The sequence below is a fragment of the Suncus etruscus genome, chromosome 11 (genome assembly GCF_024139225.1).
Source record: "Suncus etruscus isolate mSunEtr1 chromosome 11, mSunEtr1.pri.cur, whole genome shotgun sequence".
NCBI lineage: Eukaryota > Metazoa > Chordata > Mammalia > Eulipotyphla > Soricidae > Suncus > Suncus etruscus.
Window position 1 is genome coordinate 35842447 of NC_064858.1, and position 15364 is coordinate 35857810.

At 38.6% G+C, this 15364-nt stretch overlaps 2 protein-coding genes across 2 annotated transcripts in view; one reads left to right on the top strand and one right to left on the bottom strand.

The window, feature by feature from the left end:
* The window catches only part of BORCS5 (BLOC-1 related complex subunit 5), a 714757-nt gene that overhangs the window by 236403 nt on the left and 462990 nt on the right, over nt 1–15364 (bottom strand). The gene's annotated exons all lie outside the window — the stretch shown is intronic.
* LRP6 (LDL receptor related protein 6) overlaps nt 1–15364 on the top strand; it is a 138395-nt gene that overhangs the window by 79437 nt on the left and 43594 nt on the right. Inside the window, exons 8-9 of the mRNA XM_049782908.1 lie at nt 12287–12503; nt 13677–13966. Of these exons, the coding sequence (XP_049638865.1) occupies nt 12287–12503; nt 13677–13966 (507 nt within the window). The remainder of the gene's footprint in view (nt 1–12286; nt 12504–13676; nt 13967–15364) is intronic.

Consider the following 15364-nt stretch of genomic DNA (forward strand, 5'->3'; position numbering starts at 1 on the left):
ATTTAATTTTAGCAATAGATTAATATTAATCTATTTGTTTTGTTGGAATTTTTTTAATAAAATATTTAAGCACCACAATTGCAAGCATGCTTATAGTTCGGTTTCAGTCATAAACAGAACACCCCCTTCACTAATGCAACATTCCTACCACCAATGTGTGTGTCCCCCCTGTTTTTGAAACTGGCATTGTACTTCTCTCATTCTTTAACATTGTCACGCTGGTTGTTAGTGTAGCTATTTCCCTAACAGCATTCACCACTCTTTTTGGTGAGCTTCAAATTGTGAGCCTGTCCTTCCAGTCCTTAACTCTATTGTCTCTGGGCCTTATTACAATAATGTCTTTAATTTTTATTAAAACCCATAGATGAGTGAGACTATTTGTGTCTCTCTCCCTCTGACTTACTTCACTCAGCATAATAGATTCCATGTACATCCATGTATAGGAAAATTTCATGACTTCAGCTCTCCTGATGGCTGCATAATATTCCATTGTGTATATGTACCACAGTTTCTTTAGCCATTCATCTGTTGAAGGGTACCTTGGTTGTTTCCAGGGTCTGGCTATTTTAAGTTGTGCTGCAATGATGAGGTATGAGGAAGGGATTTTTGAATTGTATTATTCAAAGAAACTACAAATGGCCAAAAAGACACATGAAAAAGTGCTCCACATCACTAATCATCAGGGAGATGCAAATCAAAATAACAATGAGGTATCATCTCCCACCACAGAGAATGGCACACATTACTCACAAGGAGCACGAACAATCAGTGATGGCGAGGATGTGGAGGAAAGGAACTCTTATTCACTGCTGGTGGGAATGCCGTCTAGTTCAGCCTTTATGGAAAACAATATGGAGATTCTTCACAAAACTGCAAATTGAGCTCCCATATGATCCAGCTATACCCTCTCCTAGGGATATATCCTAGGACACAAAAGTACAATTCACCTTATTTTAAATTATGGTTAAAAGAGCAAACATGACATAAATTGCCATCATACTCATTTTAAGTACACTGTACATTATATACCTACTATTGTAGAAACAAATATGTATAAATTTTTTCATGTTACAAAAAGAGACTCTGGGGGCGGAGAGATAGCATGGAGGTAAGGCATTTGTCTTGCATGCAGAAGGACGTGGCATCTCATATGGTCCCCCGAGCCTGCCAGGAGTGATTTCTGAGTATAGAGCCAGGAGTAACCCCTGAGCGCTGCTGGGTGTGACCCAAAAACCAAATAAATAAATAAATTTAAAAACAAACAAAAATAACAAGATTCTGTACCTGTAAACCAGCTTTCCTTCTTGTTCCAACTCCTGGCAAGCATTTTACTCTGTTATTGTTTTTTGCATTTTACTTTGTTACTTTATATACCTTGTGTAAAGTAGACTAATGTCCTATTGTGTTTTTGTATTTTTCTAACTGGCTTGTTTCAGTAAGATTGAAACCGTATCTTCTGGTTTACCTATACTGTCTTACACAGCAAGGGCCCCTTCTTTAAAGTATTAGTATTTTGGTTAGTATCGATTAGTATTGTGTCCTGGGTTGTTCCACATTTCCTTTTATCCATGCTTCTATGGGTGGACATTTAGGATGATTCTTTCTCTTGATCATCAATGTTGATAAATAAAAAGGTCTTTAAGATTCTGTTTTCAGTTTCTTTGTATATGTACCCAGAATTTGAAGTTCTGAATATGATAATTCTATATTATTTATATTTTTGGTGGTGTTATTGAGTTTTGTTCCATGCCTAGCAGTGCATGGAAGTGTTCCTGATGTGTTTAGGAGTCATTACTTAGCCGTTCTTGGAAGAACAGGTACTGGGATTAAATCATCATTCAAAGCATGTGCTCTAGTTCTGTTGATCATCTTCTGACTGTTAATTCAGTTTTAAACTTTTGAGAAGTCCTCATATTTAAAGCACTTTTTGAAACGACAGTATTTTCAGCCTTATTTTACATTTTCTTTGCTTCAGGACTGGAATCTTTTCTCCAAGGAGAGGAGTAGTGATTGAACAATTCATTTGTTAAAGATTGTATTTTAAAGGATCAAAGTGATAGATAGTACAGTGGGTAGGGTACTTGCCTTGCACGCGGCTGACCTGGGTTCAAACCCTGACACCTATATAGATTCCTGAACTCTACCAGGAGTAAGATCTGAGTACCACCTGGTTCTGTCCCCAAACATAAATAAATAAAAAATTTAAAAGATAATGTTCAAAAATTGTTATCTGAGAGCTAAATCTCTCAATTTTACAATTCCCTGAATAGTTTAGATTTTGTTTATTGTAGCAGTAATAATTCTTAGCTCTATAAAAGAGCATAGTAATCAAATTCTAATTTTGACTTTTCACAAATAGTTAATCTAGTGTAACTGAGATATTTTAATTTCCATCATATTAAATTATTTTTTTGCATTTATTACATGTATTAATACCATGAAAAGCTTGGAATATTGACTGTATTGCTTATTGCTCTCAGCAAGTTCTTGTCATCCTTTTGCTTCTCCTGGGTCCATACCATCTCTTTGTCAGGTACTCCTTGTCAGTGGACCACACGGGATGCTGGGGGTTGAATCTGGGTATGCTGCATGCAAATGACTTACTCCATACTCACTCAACATCGCCCAGACACCCCCAATGCCATTTTTTGTGAAATGATACTCATTCTATAAAGTATTTCACTCAACTTCAATCTTATTGTGTCATTTATAAACTTTATTCACTACTTTTTTGGGTGGGAGAGGATTATTGGTTGGAACATTGCATGAAACTTTTAGTGACATAATTTGAGTTTCTTAGGACCTGAGCAGCACAGGGTAGGATAGGTAGCAGGTAGGGTGCTTGCCTTGCACACAGTCTATTGGGTTCAGTCTCTGGTATCTCATATAAGTTCCCTGAGCTTTGCCATAAGTGATTCCTGAACATAGCCATGTGTGGCCCAACCCCCCCCCAATTAATCTGGAGTTTCTCTTTTTTGACTTGTACAGCATTTCTAACACAGCTCATTTTAGGTTAGGTGCCTGGTTGTCTTGTTATCATCTAATTTTGGACATAGCTGAACAAGTGAAGTTCCATAGCAGAAACTTATGGCAGTAAATTGGCTGCACTTCAAGATTTCTTGGGTAATCCTATCCTGACATTTAATAAGCTGATACAATTCAAAAAATTACATGTGATGTCTGGAAGGTTTGCCATTGCCTTTTTTCTGTGGAGTTAATGTTCTGGTTAACGCGAATATATTTCCTGTTGTAACCTATATTCTCAGTGTGGTTTGTAGAAGAATGTTAAATTATTACATACCACAATGTGGTTGAAGAAGCTGAAGCCACTGTAACTCATTCATGCAGGGAGGTAGTTTTATAAGTGACAGAAGCCTAATTTCAGTTTAACTAATTAAAACCACTATGAGGTAATACAATGAAGCATATCCTTAAGAGTTGCCAGGAAATTTAATTAGTGTTGGCCTAACTCTGAAAGCATAAAGATTATCTTTTGGAATAACCTAAAACAGTTCTTTTGTTCTGAATTCAGAATGAACAAGTAAGCTTTTCACTGAGGTCTGTGTTGGTATTTTAAACGTAAGAAGCTTAAAATTTTATTTCCAAATGCAATAACCTGTTCAATACTGTTATTTGTTGGGTATAGAATTCTTTTTTTTTAAATCTTTTTCTTGGGGGGGGCCACACCCGTTTGATGCTCAAGGGTTACTCCTGGCTAAGCGCTCAGAAATTGCCCCTGGCTTGGGGGGACCATATGGAAGGCCGGGGGATCCAACCGCGGTCTTTCCTTGGCTAGCGCTTGCAAGGCAGACACCTTACCTCTAGTGCCACCTCACCGGCCCCAGGGTATAAAATTCTTAATAATGCTATTTTTGTTGTTGTCGAGACAAAGGAATATGTTTTTGTTTTGTTGTGTGACTTCTGTTCTGAAGAAAGCATTTATGTCAGTTGTAGGAGAGAAAGTCTTTAGGGAACAGACAGTCTTCTAATTGAGGCAAACAATTTTTAGAAAATAATAACTAGATACTGCATAAAAGGGAACACATTTAATACTTTAGCTATGAAGTCTCATCATATTTTGTTTAAATTACTTATCTGACTCCCTGGATTATCTTTATAATTGCTTTTTATGTAACTGACAAAATTGATATTGTATTAATACTATTAATAATAGTAATCATGTAAGTGTTCTCTTTTTCCCTGCTCTCCTTTTTTTTTTTTTCATTACGAAAGATTTCAGACAAACAGGAATAACATACTGAAATATCTCACAAATCACACACACACAGCTCAACAAATTATAGTACCTGTTCAATCTAGAATGCTATAGGGACTGGAGAGATACCATACTATAGAGATTGAGACACTGATCTTACATGTGGGTGAATTTTATCCCTGGAAGCAAATATGGTCTTAAAAGCACTACCAAGAATAAACCCTGAGCTAAGTGGGGCCCCCAATACACAAACGCCCCCCCCCCCAAATGTTCCTATTGGGGAGAACTAAAGAGATGAGATGGCAGATATGGATTCTCTTAGGACACTTTTTATTATTTATTTATTTATTTATTTATTTATTTATTTATTTATTTATTATTTTATTTTTTGGTTTTTGGGTCACACCCAGCAGCGCTCAGGGGTTCTTCCTGGCTCTATGCTCAGAAATCGCTCCTGGCAGGCTTGGGAGACCATATGGGATGCTGGGATTCGAACCCCCGTCCTTCTGCATGCAAGGCAAACACCTTACTCCATGCTATCTCTCTGGCCCCAATAGGACACATTTTAATTTTAGTACTTTTATTTTGAGTTAACCTGAAAGAAATAAAAGAATTGAACCTTTGTTCTTTAATTTTCTGCTCAGGTTTTGAAATGTAAATTTGCCAGTGTAATTTAAGATAATGAAAAGTAGAGCCTTTTGTTTGTTTGTTTGTTTTTTGGGCCACACCCGGCGCTAGTCAAGGGTTATTCCTGGCTGTCTGCTCAGAAATAGCTCCTGGCAGGCAGGGGGACCATAAGGGGCACCGGGATTCGAACCAACCAGCTTTGGTCCTGGATCGGCTGCTTGCAAGGCAAACGCCGCTGTGCTATCTCTCTGGGCCCGAAAAGTAGAGTCTTAACGGATTATTAAAATACATAATTTTGGGGCCGGAAAGATAGCATGGAGGTAAGGTGTTTGCCTTTCATGCGAAAGGACAGTGGTTCGAATCCTGGCATCCCATATGGTCCCCGAGCCTGCCAGGGGCGATTATTTTCTGAGCATGGAGCCAGGAGTAACCCCTGAACACTGCCGGGTGTGACCCAAAAGCCAAAAAATAAAATAATAAAATAAAATAAAATACATAATTTTGAAATAATTTTAACCACTATTCAATTACATATTGTATAATCAAGAAGGAAAGGAAGACATATAACAATTTGGGAATTTACTGGATTGATAAGTAAAGGACAACCATGAAGGTGTCAAGTTCAAAGGGTACAGAGATCCAGTCTGGAAAAAAAAGAGTAGGGCCCGGGAGATAGCATGGAGGTAAGGCGTTTGCCTTGCATGCAGGACAGTGGTTTGAGTCTCGGCATCCCTTATGGTCCCCTGAGCCTGCCGGGGGGCTATTTCTGAGAGTAGAGCCAGGAGTAACCCCTGAGCACTGCCAGGTATGACTCCAAGACCAAAAAAAAAAGGAATAAAGAAAAAAATTGAGTGAAATTTTGTTACAGGCTATGTTTAGTCACCATCATGAAAATCTGATTTTCTACATTCTTTGTGCTGTAGCCAGTACCAAAATTGGGCTTTGGGACACAATGTTGTAGTGGGATTTGTTATTGCTTGATTTATAGATTACTGTGTAGAATGAAAAAGAGGAATCTTAAAAAAATTTGGCGGATGGGGGGAGTGTAGTTTACAAACTGTTACTAGTAGGATGTCATATATGAACTGTGTAAATACCACACCCTCTGTCCAGGTATCTGCTTCCCTCCACCATGGACTCTGTGTTCCTTTCTACCCCCTAGTAAGCTTACTGTTGAAAACAAGATCTTAGAAAAAAATTTTTTTTGTTGTTTTGTTTTTGGGTCACACCCAGTGGTGCACAGGGATTAATCCTGGCTCTGAGCTCAGAAATCACTCCTGGCAGGCTCAGGGGACCATATGGGATGCTGGGGATCAAACCCAGGTCTATCCTTGGCTGGCCATGTGCAAGGCAAATTACCCTACCGCTGTGCTATCTCTCCGGCCCTTAGAACATTTTTAACATTGATTACTGTTAAAGTAATAATGGAGTAAATACATTATTAAAGTAAACTTTTGTTTATGTACTACATTCTGCGATGCTCACGGTACTCCTGGCTCTGTAATTAGAGTACATGTGGTTGCTGGTAACAGCTTGGGCCGACCCCTGCAAAATACGTATGTGTCCTTTGAACTCTTTCTGGGCCTGCCTGCCTGCCTTTTTCCTCCCTCCCTCTCTCCCATCCTCCTCTCCTCTGTTCCTCTCTGGGTCCCACCAGTGTTTCTTCAAAAAGTAACTTATTTTTTCATTCTCCTAAAGTGCTTTCAGGAACCTAGTTTCTATAGTTCTCATTATTTCAAAAATTTGTACCTGCCTAGGGTGGTATCTTTCTCACCCCTTTGCATTACTTTGTGTTCTTTTTGTCTAAAAGCTTTTCTTTCAAAGCCAGTCAACCAAGGGTTCCTTGTTTGTCTTTGTATTGTTTATTTTATTCTGAAAAATCTTTTCCTGTTCTCTTGGGCTGCAGTTTTCTAATACTTTAAAATGGGTTCTAACTCCTGTTTCCTGAAGCATTTCCTAATTAGCTGTAGGCAAACTTGCCTTTTCTGTTTAGTGTTTAGTTACTGTATATCTTAGTAGCTAAAGCATACAAATATAATTGAGATTGGAGGGGACTGAAGAGAAAAGTACAGTGAAGAAAGTCACCTTGCTTTGCCTTGCTTGTGCCTGACCTGGGTTTGTTCGTCCACACCAGAAAGGTGTGGCCCTCAAAAACAAAATCAAAAAAAAAAAAGAAAGAAAAAGAAAAGAAAAGAAAAATTGACATTGAAAATGGGAATAAGCCATGTCAGTTGTTTTCTACTAGTTCCTGGGATTTAGAAAAATAGTAGTGTTTTTTAATCAGTGGGAGAATAAAGGTTTTATTTGAAATCTAACACTATATCTGTTTCTGAAACAAAATTGCTTACTAATCATGGAAAATTTTCATGAATAGAAAGATGAAAGGTATATATGATTTATGAGTAAAACAGTGAAAACTAAATAGAAGGTCGAAATTATCTTTACTCAGAAGCTATCTTAGAATTGTGCTTTAATTATTTTTCTAATTGTTATTTTTAGTTTGTCATCCATTATTCATATTTATAGTATGCTAATTATTTTTTGTCAAAATGATTTTTTTTTGTGGTTTTTTGGATCACACCCGGCAGTGCTCAGGGGTTATTCCTGGCCCCAGGCTCAGAAATTGCTCCTGGCAAGCATGGGGGACCATGTGGGACATAGGAATTTGAATCGATGACCTCCTGCATGAAAGGCAAACGCCTTACCTCCATGCTGTCTCTCTGGCCCCATTTTTTTGTCAAAATGATTTAAATGCTGCAAAATGATGTCATTGCTGAAAGAGGAATGAGTTGGTTTTTCCTATAATATTTTTGAAATACAATTTAAAATTTTATCTTTAAAAAGATGAATGCTGACCTGGATGTATCTCAAGTATAAAACAACATTAGTTATTTTAGCTAAAAACTAAATAGAATAAAATGAAATCAGGAAAACTTGTAAGAAAATAGTACCTAGTAATCCATTTTAGATGCTCTCCAATAGGATGATGAACTCCCCTTCATTAACTGTTAAATTTGCCATTTTTTTGATGTGGAACAATAAATTTTCCTGAGACATACTTCAGAATTCTGCTATAATTTATGGAAAGCTTTTCATGAAAATTTAATGTATTTGCAACTTTCCTATATATGATAATAGTAGAAGTCTAGATGTGAATGGTTATTTTGTTTCTTGCTTGGGTGTTTTTTTTTTTTTTTTTTTTTTTTTTGCTTTGAATCTTATCCATTGGTGTTCAGGAAATCATGTGCTGGGAATCAAATTTGGGTCTCTTCTATATAAACATGCACTTTAGCCTGTTGAGCTTTTTTTTTTTTTTTTTTTTTTTTTTTTTGTGGTTTTTGGGTCACACCCGGCAGGGCTCAGAGATTATTCCTGGCTCCAGGCTCAGAAATTGTTCCTGGCAGGCACGGGGGACCATATGGGACGCTGGGATTCGAACCTGTGACCTCCTGCATGAAAGGCCTTACCTCCATGCTATCTCTCCGGTTGAGCTTTTTTTTCTCTGGTCTTTTGAAGAACCCAAGAAACTTTGGAAGCTGTCCTATCCAAGTTTGAAAGTAGGAGGAGGGAGGGAGGGAACTATCGAGCGAGCAATCAATGAAATGAAGAGCAATGAGTTGGTGTTATGTACTTTACTTTTAAGAACAAGTATTTTTCGGGGCCAGAGTGGCAGCATAGTAGTAGGGCGTTTTTGCCTTGCACACAGCTGACCCTGGACAGATGCAGGTTCATTCCCCGGCATCCCATATGGTCCCCCAAGCCAGAGCAATTTCTGAACTCTGAGCCAGGAGTAAACCCTGAGCATCACTGTGTGTGGCCCCCCCCAAACAAACAAAATATAATAATAATTTTTTAAAATTTCAGGATGTCATTGGTAGCTCATGTGTGCCTAACATGTATGAAGCTTTGGTTTAGATCCCCCAGCACTACCCCTCCCCCAGTTCCCTGCCAAATCAGTTTTATATTTTTAAACCATTTTTATTTAGGTCCAGGAATTTACTATTAGTCACACTTGCCCTGCCTATATCATTTCCATGCTGCATTTATTACCAGAGAGACTTTGCTCCACCAGTGTACAGGGACTCCTACCTCTCTCTCCCAGTATAAGTTCAGTTCTATAGTCAAAACCTGCAGTTCCACCAAGTCTATTTTAAATAGATTTATTGTTTCTTAGAAAATTTTTTAAAAATCAGTTATGAGCAGAAGATTAACAGTTGTTTAATTTCTCTTCCATTACCTTTAAGTCAGTTATTTGTGGACATTTGCAAATTAAATAGGTAAATAATGGGGACAATTTTGCTTTTTAAGTAGTTTGGCCATCCACAGAAGGCAAGCAAATTTGAGGAGAGATAACATTTGATTGCTATACATACATCACATACATTGCTATACATACATAAAATACGTCTTACTAGTTCTATGGGCAAAACCATTAACACTTGATGAAAGATTACATGATAGATGTAATTATATTACATGGAAGATGTAAGATTACATCAATAGGGGCTAGCAGGGGTCCTCAAACTTTTTAAACAGGGGGCCAGTTCACTGTCCCTCAGACCATTGGAGGGTCTGACTATAGTAAAAACAAAACTTATGAACGAATTCTTATGTACACTACATATATCTTATTTTGCAATGAAGAAACAAAACAGATACAAATACAATATGTGGCCCACGGGCCATAGTTTGAGGACCACTGGTAGAGTGATAGATAGTACATTGCACAGGGCATTTGCTTTTCATGCAGCCCCTGACCTGGGTTTGATTCTCAATATCCCATATGATCCCATGAGTATAGCCAGGAGTATTTCCTGAATGCAGAGCTAGTAGTAACCTGAGCATTACTGGGTGTGGCCCCTACAGAATAAACAAATAGAAAAAATTTCATCATAGCATTTTGGGTGGGGGATGGAGGACAGGACAGATATTCTTTGTGTGTATAAGATTTTTTTTTTTATGTTATTGATGTTCTTGGTGAGGGCCCATACCCAGCAGTACTTTGGATTACTTCTGGCTCTATACTCAGGAATTACACCTGGTGGTGCTCAGGGAACTTATAAGATACCAGGATCAAACCCAGGACAGTCATGTGGAAACAAATGCCTTACCCACTGTTCTATCTCTATGGCCCCTGTATTTATGTTTTTAGCACCACGTGACTTTTCTTTTTTTTTTTTTTCTTTTTCTTTTTTTTTTTTTTTTGTGGTTTTTTGGGTCACACCCGGTGCGGGGTCCTGAAGCCCCCCAGGGGGGCCCGGCCAGCAGGAATTAGCTGGGAAGGCTTCTCAGACAACCGCACTTCTATTTTGCTGAGTAGAAGAACAACCACACCTGTAAAAAATCTGAGAGAGGTTAATAATAACGACCCAAGGCAATGTCTCACTGCTCAAAGGCGTTTATTGGGATACAGCTCCTTCTTTTATAGTGAAGGAGAAGGGGGCAGTACAAAGGTGATGTCAGTCATACTTTTTGGCGCGAAGGCCCATACAAGGCAAGGATATATTTCAGGCTTCAAGGAACAAAGAAAGTAAATCATGCTCTAAATAAGGAAGTGGGCAGTGGGCTAGGGGGCTGGATGACCTTCAAGTTATGATGAACGTGCTGTTTCTATGGAAATTTCTAGTGACCTTCTAGCTGCATTCCTAATTGCTTGACTATCAGGAGGTGGTGCAAGATGTGCTTGCCTCAGTGATCTTGAACAGACAATGTAGCATACACTTATTGATAACAGCCTAGTTCACTCCGGAATGTGGTCTTAAGGAGTGGGGCCTTGTTTCTGATAACGGTACCGGACAGTATTGCTCTCCTCTGGGCTAGAGTTAATTATATCCTGCAGCTGCACATTCCTTTCTCTTTAGCTCAAAAACTTACAGCAAGACTGCATGTAGCCTTTAGGTAAAAGGCTGGACTATGGCGGAAAGAACAGCAAAATGGCCTCAAACAAGTCACAGTCCCCAACGTGTGTATAAGATTTTTTTTTTTATGTTATTGATGTTCTTGGTGAGGGCCCATACCCAGCAGTACTTTGGATTACTTCTGGCTCTATACTCAGGAATTACACCTGGTGGTGCTCAGGGAACTTATAAGATACCAGGATCAAACCCAGGACAGTCATGTGGAAACAAATGCCTTACCCACTGTTCTATCTCTATGGCCCCTGTATTTATGTTTTTAGCACCACGTGACTTTTTTTTTTTTTTTTTGTGGTTTTTTGGGTCACACCCGGCAGTGCTCAGGGGTTACTCCTGGCTCCATGCTCAGAAATTGCTCCTGGCAGGCACGGGGGACCATATGGGATGCTGGGATTCGAACCGATGACCTCTTGCATGAAAGGCAAACGCCTTACCTCCATGCTATCTCTCCAGCCCCACCACGTGACTTTTCTAAAGATAATTTGGCATATAGGCCATTTTAAATGATAGAATGGAGCTAGAGGTGTAGCTTAAAGGAGTGAAGTACATGCAAGATCCTCAAAGCCCTCAGTGTAATGCCTATAGCACAAAACCTCTTGAGTAGCTCTTGGCTATAGCCATATTGCCCCCCCTTGCATCACATGGAATGAGCACCACATCTCTTGGCCTAAGATTACACCAATTGAGTATCTACTGGGAGTGGCCCCATAACCCTTTGAATACTGCTATGGAGAACTTCCCCCCCAAAAGAATGAAAACAATTATAGAAATGATACCTCTTAGTGACTAGAAATTGGTGCTTTAGGAAATCTATCATTTAGAACAGAAGATGGTGCCTGTTGCTCAGTTTCAGGAAGCAAGGACTCCTTTCCCACTTCTAGGAGAGCTTGATGCTGATGTTTCTAATGAGTAGCAGAATGGTCTAATGTTGCTGTGGTAGTTGCAAAGAGTGTTTATCTTATTGAATATTATAAAAAGTTGTAGAGGATATCATAAACTCCAAGTCCTTTGGTGATTTTTTTGGTATGTCATTCAGAGAGAATGTTTGTATGTTTATGTATATCCATATATGTGTTTTAACATAAACAAAAGCAAGATAATTAAAAATACACTAAGTGGAAGGAGCCCTAGAAAACTACTATGCTTTGTGACCTTACACAAATTATTCGTTAAAAAAAAAGTATTATAAAACAAAATATATACTATTATCATGTTGGAAAACAAATGTGCAACTTAAAGTATTTATATTTTTAATTTTTACATATTTAATAGAGATAAATAGTAAATCTAGTATTTTCAGAATTTTTAGAGGAAAGAGTAATTGGGGATACAGAAGTAAAATATAAACACATTGTGTGAGTACAGTAATTCTTATTAAATTAGCATGTTATTTTGTAAAAGTGTTAACAATAGGAACAATTAAAATTACACTTTGATTTTAATGCACTGGACATTTGAATTTGTCTTTTGTGTGCCTATGAAGAATCTATATGCACCCTTTTTCTTCTCTTTAAATTTAAACTTGAAGGTCATGAATACTGATGGCACTGGGAGAAGAGTACTAGTAGAAGACAAAATTCCTCACATATTTGGGTTTACTCTGTTGGGAGACTATGTTTACTGGACTGATTGGCAGAGACGGAGCATCGAAAGAGTACATAAACGAAGTGCAGAGAGGGAAATCATCATAGATCAGCTTCCTGACCTCATGGGCCTCAAAGCGACGAATGTTCATAGAATCATTGGTAAGTGACTCCAAAATCTTAAAGAGATGCAAGCCAGGTTTGAGAAAAGAGAAATAGCTAGCAACTTGTAAAACAGCAATGTAAATCAATATTTTGTGGGTATAGAAATCTGCTAATCCTTTAAAAATCAGAAATGAACATTTTATTTCGGCTCGAGCCACAGCCATCCGAGCTCAGGGCTTACTCTTTGCTTAGCACTCCTGACGGTGCTTGGTTGTAGACCATATGGGATGTGGGGGAATCAAACCCAGGTAGTCCTCATGCAAGGCAAACACCCTGCCTGCCATATTATCACACTAATCACTCAGAATGGGCATTTAAAATGTTGACCTTCAGGGCCAGAGAGATATCATGGAAATAGGGTGTTTGCCTTGCATGCAGAAGAATGGAAGGTGGTTCAAATCCCGGCATCCCATATGGTCCCCTAAGCCTACCAGGAGCGATTTCTGAGCGTAGAGCCAGGAGTAGCCCCTGAGCACTGCTAGGTGTGACCAAAATAAAACAAAAAAGTTAACCTTCCTCTGGTCTTAAGTTTTTGATTGAAGAGCTAAGCTCTTGTGCATGCCACCACCTCTTCAGAAGAATTTAGTCCTGTTGTATAAAAACAACATATCTTAAGCTTAGTATGAGTATGCATGTGAGTATACACATGTGAGCATACACTCACTGATTTGCGTGAGTTCATAACGCCTCAGCTTGGTGGTCCCTACCTTCACACCCACCCCTAGAGGTCACTTATAATGTCCACTTATTTATGGAAACCTGGTGGCCACAGTGCACTCTGGACCAACTTCTATGTTCTTTGCCATGCTCCTGCCACCCTGGGTCAAAGGTGATACTTCTTTTCCCTGCCAATTCTCACAGTGTGATACTAGATCTGAAACCAGACTGGGGAGGTCTTTGTCAAGCAAAAACATAATTTAGTTTAGGGCCACATCTGCTGTGTTCCTATCTGCAGTCGGGAATCACTCACTTTTTGTGGTGTTCTCCAGGGACCATATGGGCTAGTAGAGATTGATTTAACTCAGGTTGGCAAAGTGCAAGGCAAACAAGCACCTTACCTTCTATCTTTTCTACCCCCTGTCTAATTACATTAAAGTGCAAGTGTGTTGATTGTGTCCCTGTTTGGTATTTGGTCTCCTATGCCCATTTATAATTAATTTATCTTTTTAGGTTCCAATCCCTGTGCTGAGGAAAATGGGGGTTGTAGCCACCTTTGCCTCTACAGACCTCAGGGCCTTCGCTGTGCTTGCCCCATTGGCTTTGAACTCATTAGCGACATGAAGACCTGCATTGTCCCAGAGGCTTTCCTTTTGTTTTCACGGAGAGCAGATATCAGACGAATTTCTTTGGAAACTAACAATAATAATGTGGCCATTCCTCTCACTGGTGTCAAAGAAGCTTCTGCTTTGGATTTTGATGTGACAGACAACCGAATTTACTGGACTGATATATCACTCAAGGTTAGCAGAATAGGAAGATTCTAACTAGGCAGTTAAAAGGAGAGTGTCTAGAATCTCTGAAATGTTATATTATCAACTTGCCTTGTTACTTAATAAGCCTAAAACTCAACGTTACCATTTTATATCAAGGGAAAGGTCCATGCAGTATTTTATCAAATGCTATTCAGTATAAGGTATTTTGCTTAAATGTTAGAAGTCTGTAAAAAAATTTTAATCTCCTGTTTTGTTTCCCTTGTAGATAGTAATATATTCTGTAGTTAGCTGAACGTGTAGTTGTATGTTTCACAGAAATGACCTAGCTTGATTCTTAAATCATTTTCAGCAATATTGTGGGCCTGATGTAAAAGCTGCCAATTATAACTCATAACATACTTTTATTTAATCTTTTCTGAAGATAAATGCTAAAACACATTGAGTCAGTAAGGAGTAGGAACTTCTGACATGAAAATCTAGAGAATAATTTTTCCTCCTTCCAGAGTATTTTGGATTTGTTGAAGTTTTGTCTAAAAAGTAGGAACCATGGGATATAAGAGCCAATGTTGGATTTTTATGGTCTTTAATAAAACTTATTAAATGAGAACAGTGAACAAATAAGCAATCTTGCCTTTTTACTATGTGACCTAAGTTTCCTCATCTTCAAATTGAAAATGATGTCTCCTAGAGAGCACTCGTGGAAATTAGATGAAAAAGCATACGTAAACAAAATAATAAGAATTATATTTGACTGGGAATGTTACTCAGTAATGGAGAACATGTCTTGCATGTATGAGGGCCTGGGCTTCACCAGCACCATATGTACACAGATAAGGGAAGTAGCACTACTCTGTTATTGACATTAAATTATGGTGTTTTAAATTTGGAAGATTCAAAGCTCAGCAGTAATTTTTGTTTTTGTTTTTGGGTCATACCCAACTGTGCTCAGGGGTTACTCCTGGCTCTGCGCTCAGAAATTGCTCCTGGTAGGCACCTGGGGGTGGGGACCATGTGGGACACCAGGATTTGAACCATTGTTCGTCCTGAATTGGCTGCATGGAAGACAAATGCCCTACCGCTGTGCTGTCTCTCCAGCCCTCAGCAATAATTCTAAGGTCAAAGGTTGTTGAAATTTCAAGATTCACAGTAATGTGACAAATTTTCAAATTTTTCAAGTTTTATATCTTTTCACTTTATTAAACATAAACTTTGTTTTGGTTTTTTGTTTGTTTGTTTTTGGGCCACACTCGGCAGTGCTCAGGCATTACTCTTGGCTCTGTGCTCAGAAATTACTCCTGGAAGGCTCGGGGAATACCAGAGTTACCCGCATGTAAGAAAAATGCCCTACTCGCTCATCTCTTACTTCGACCCCTATTAATAATAAACTTTAAAAGGAAAGTCATTGTACTATCCTGCTAGAATGAA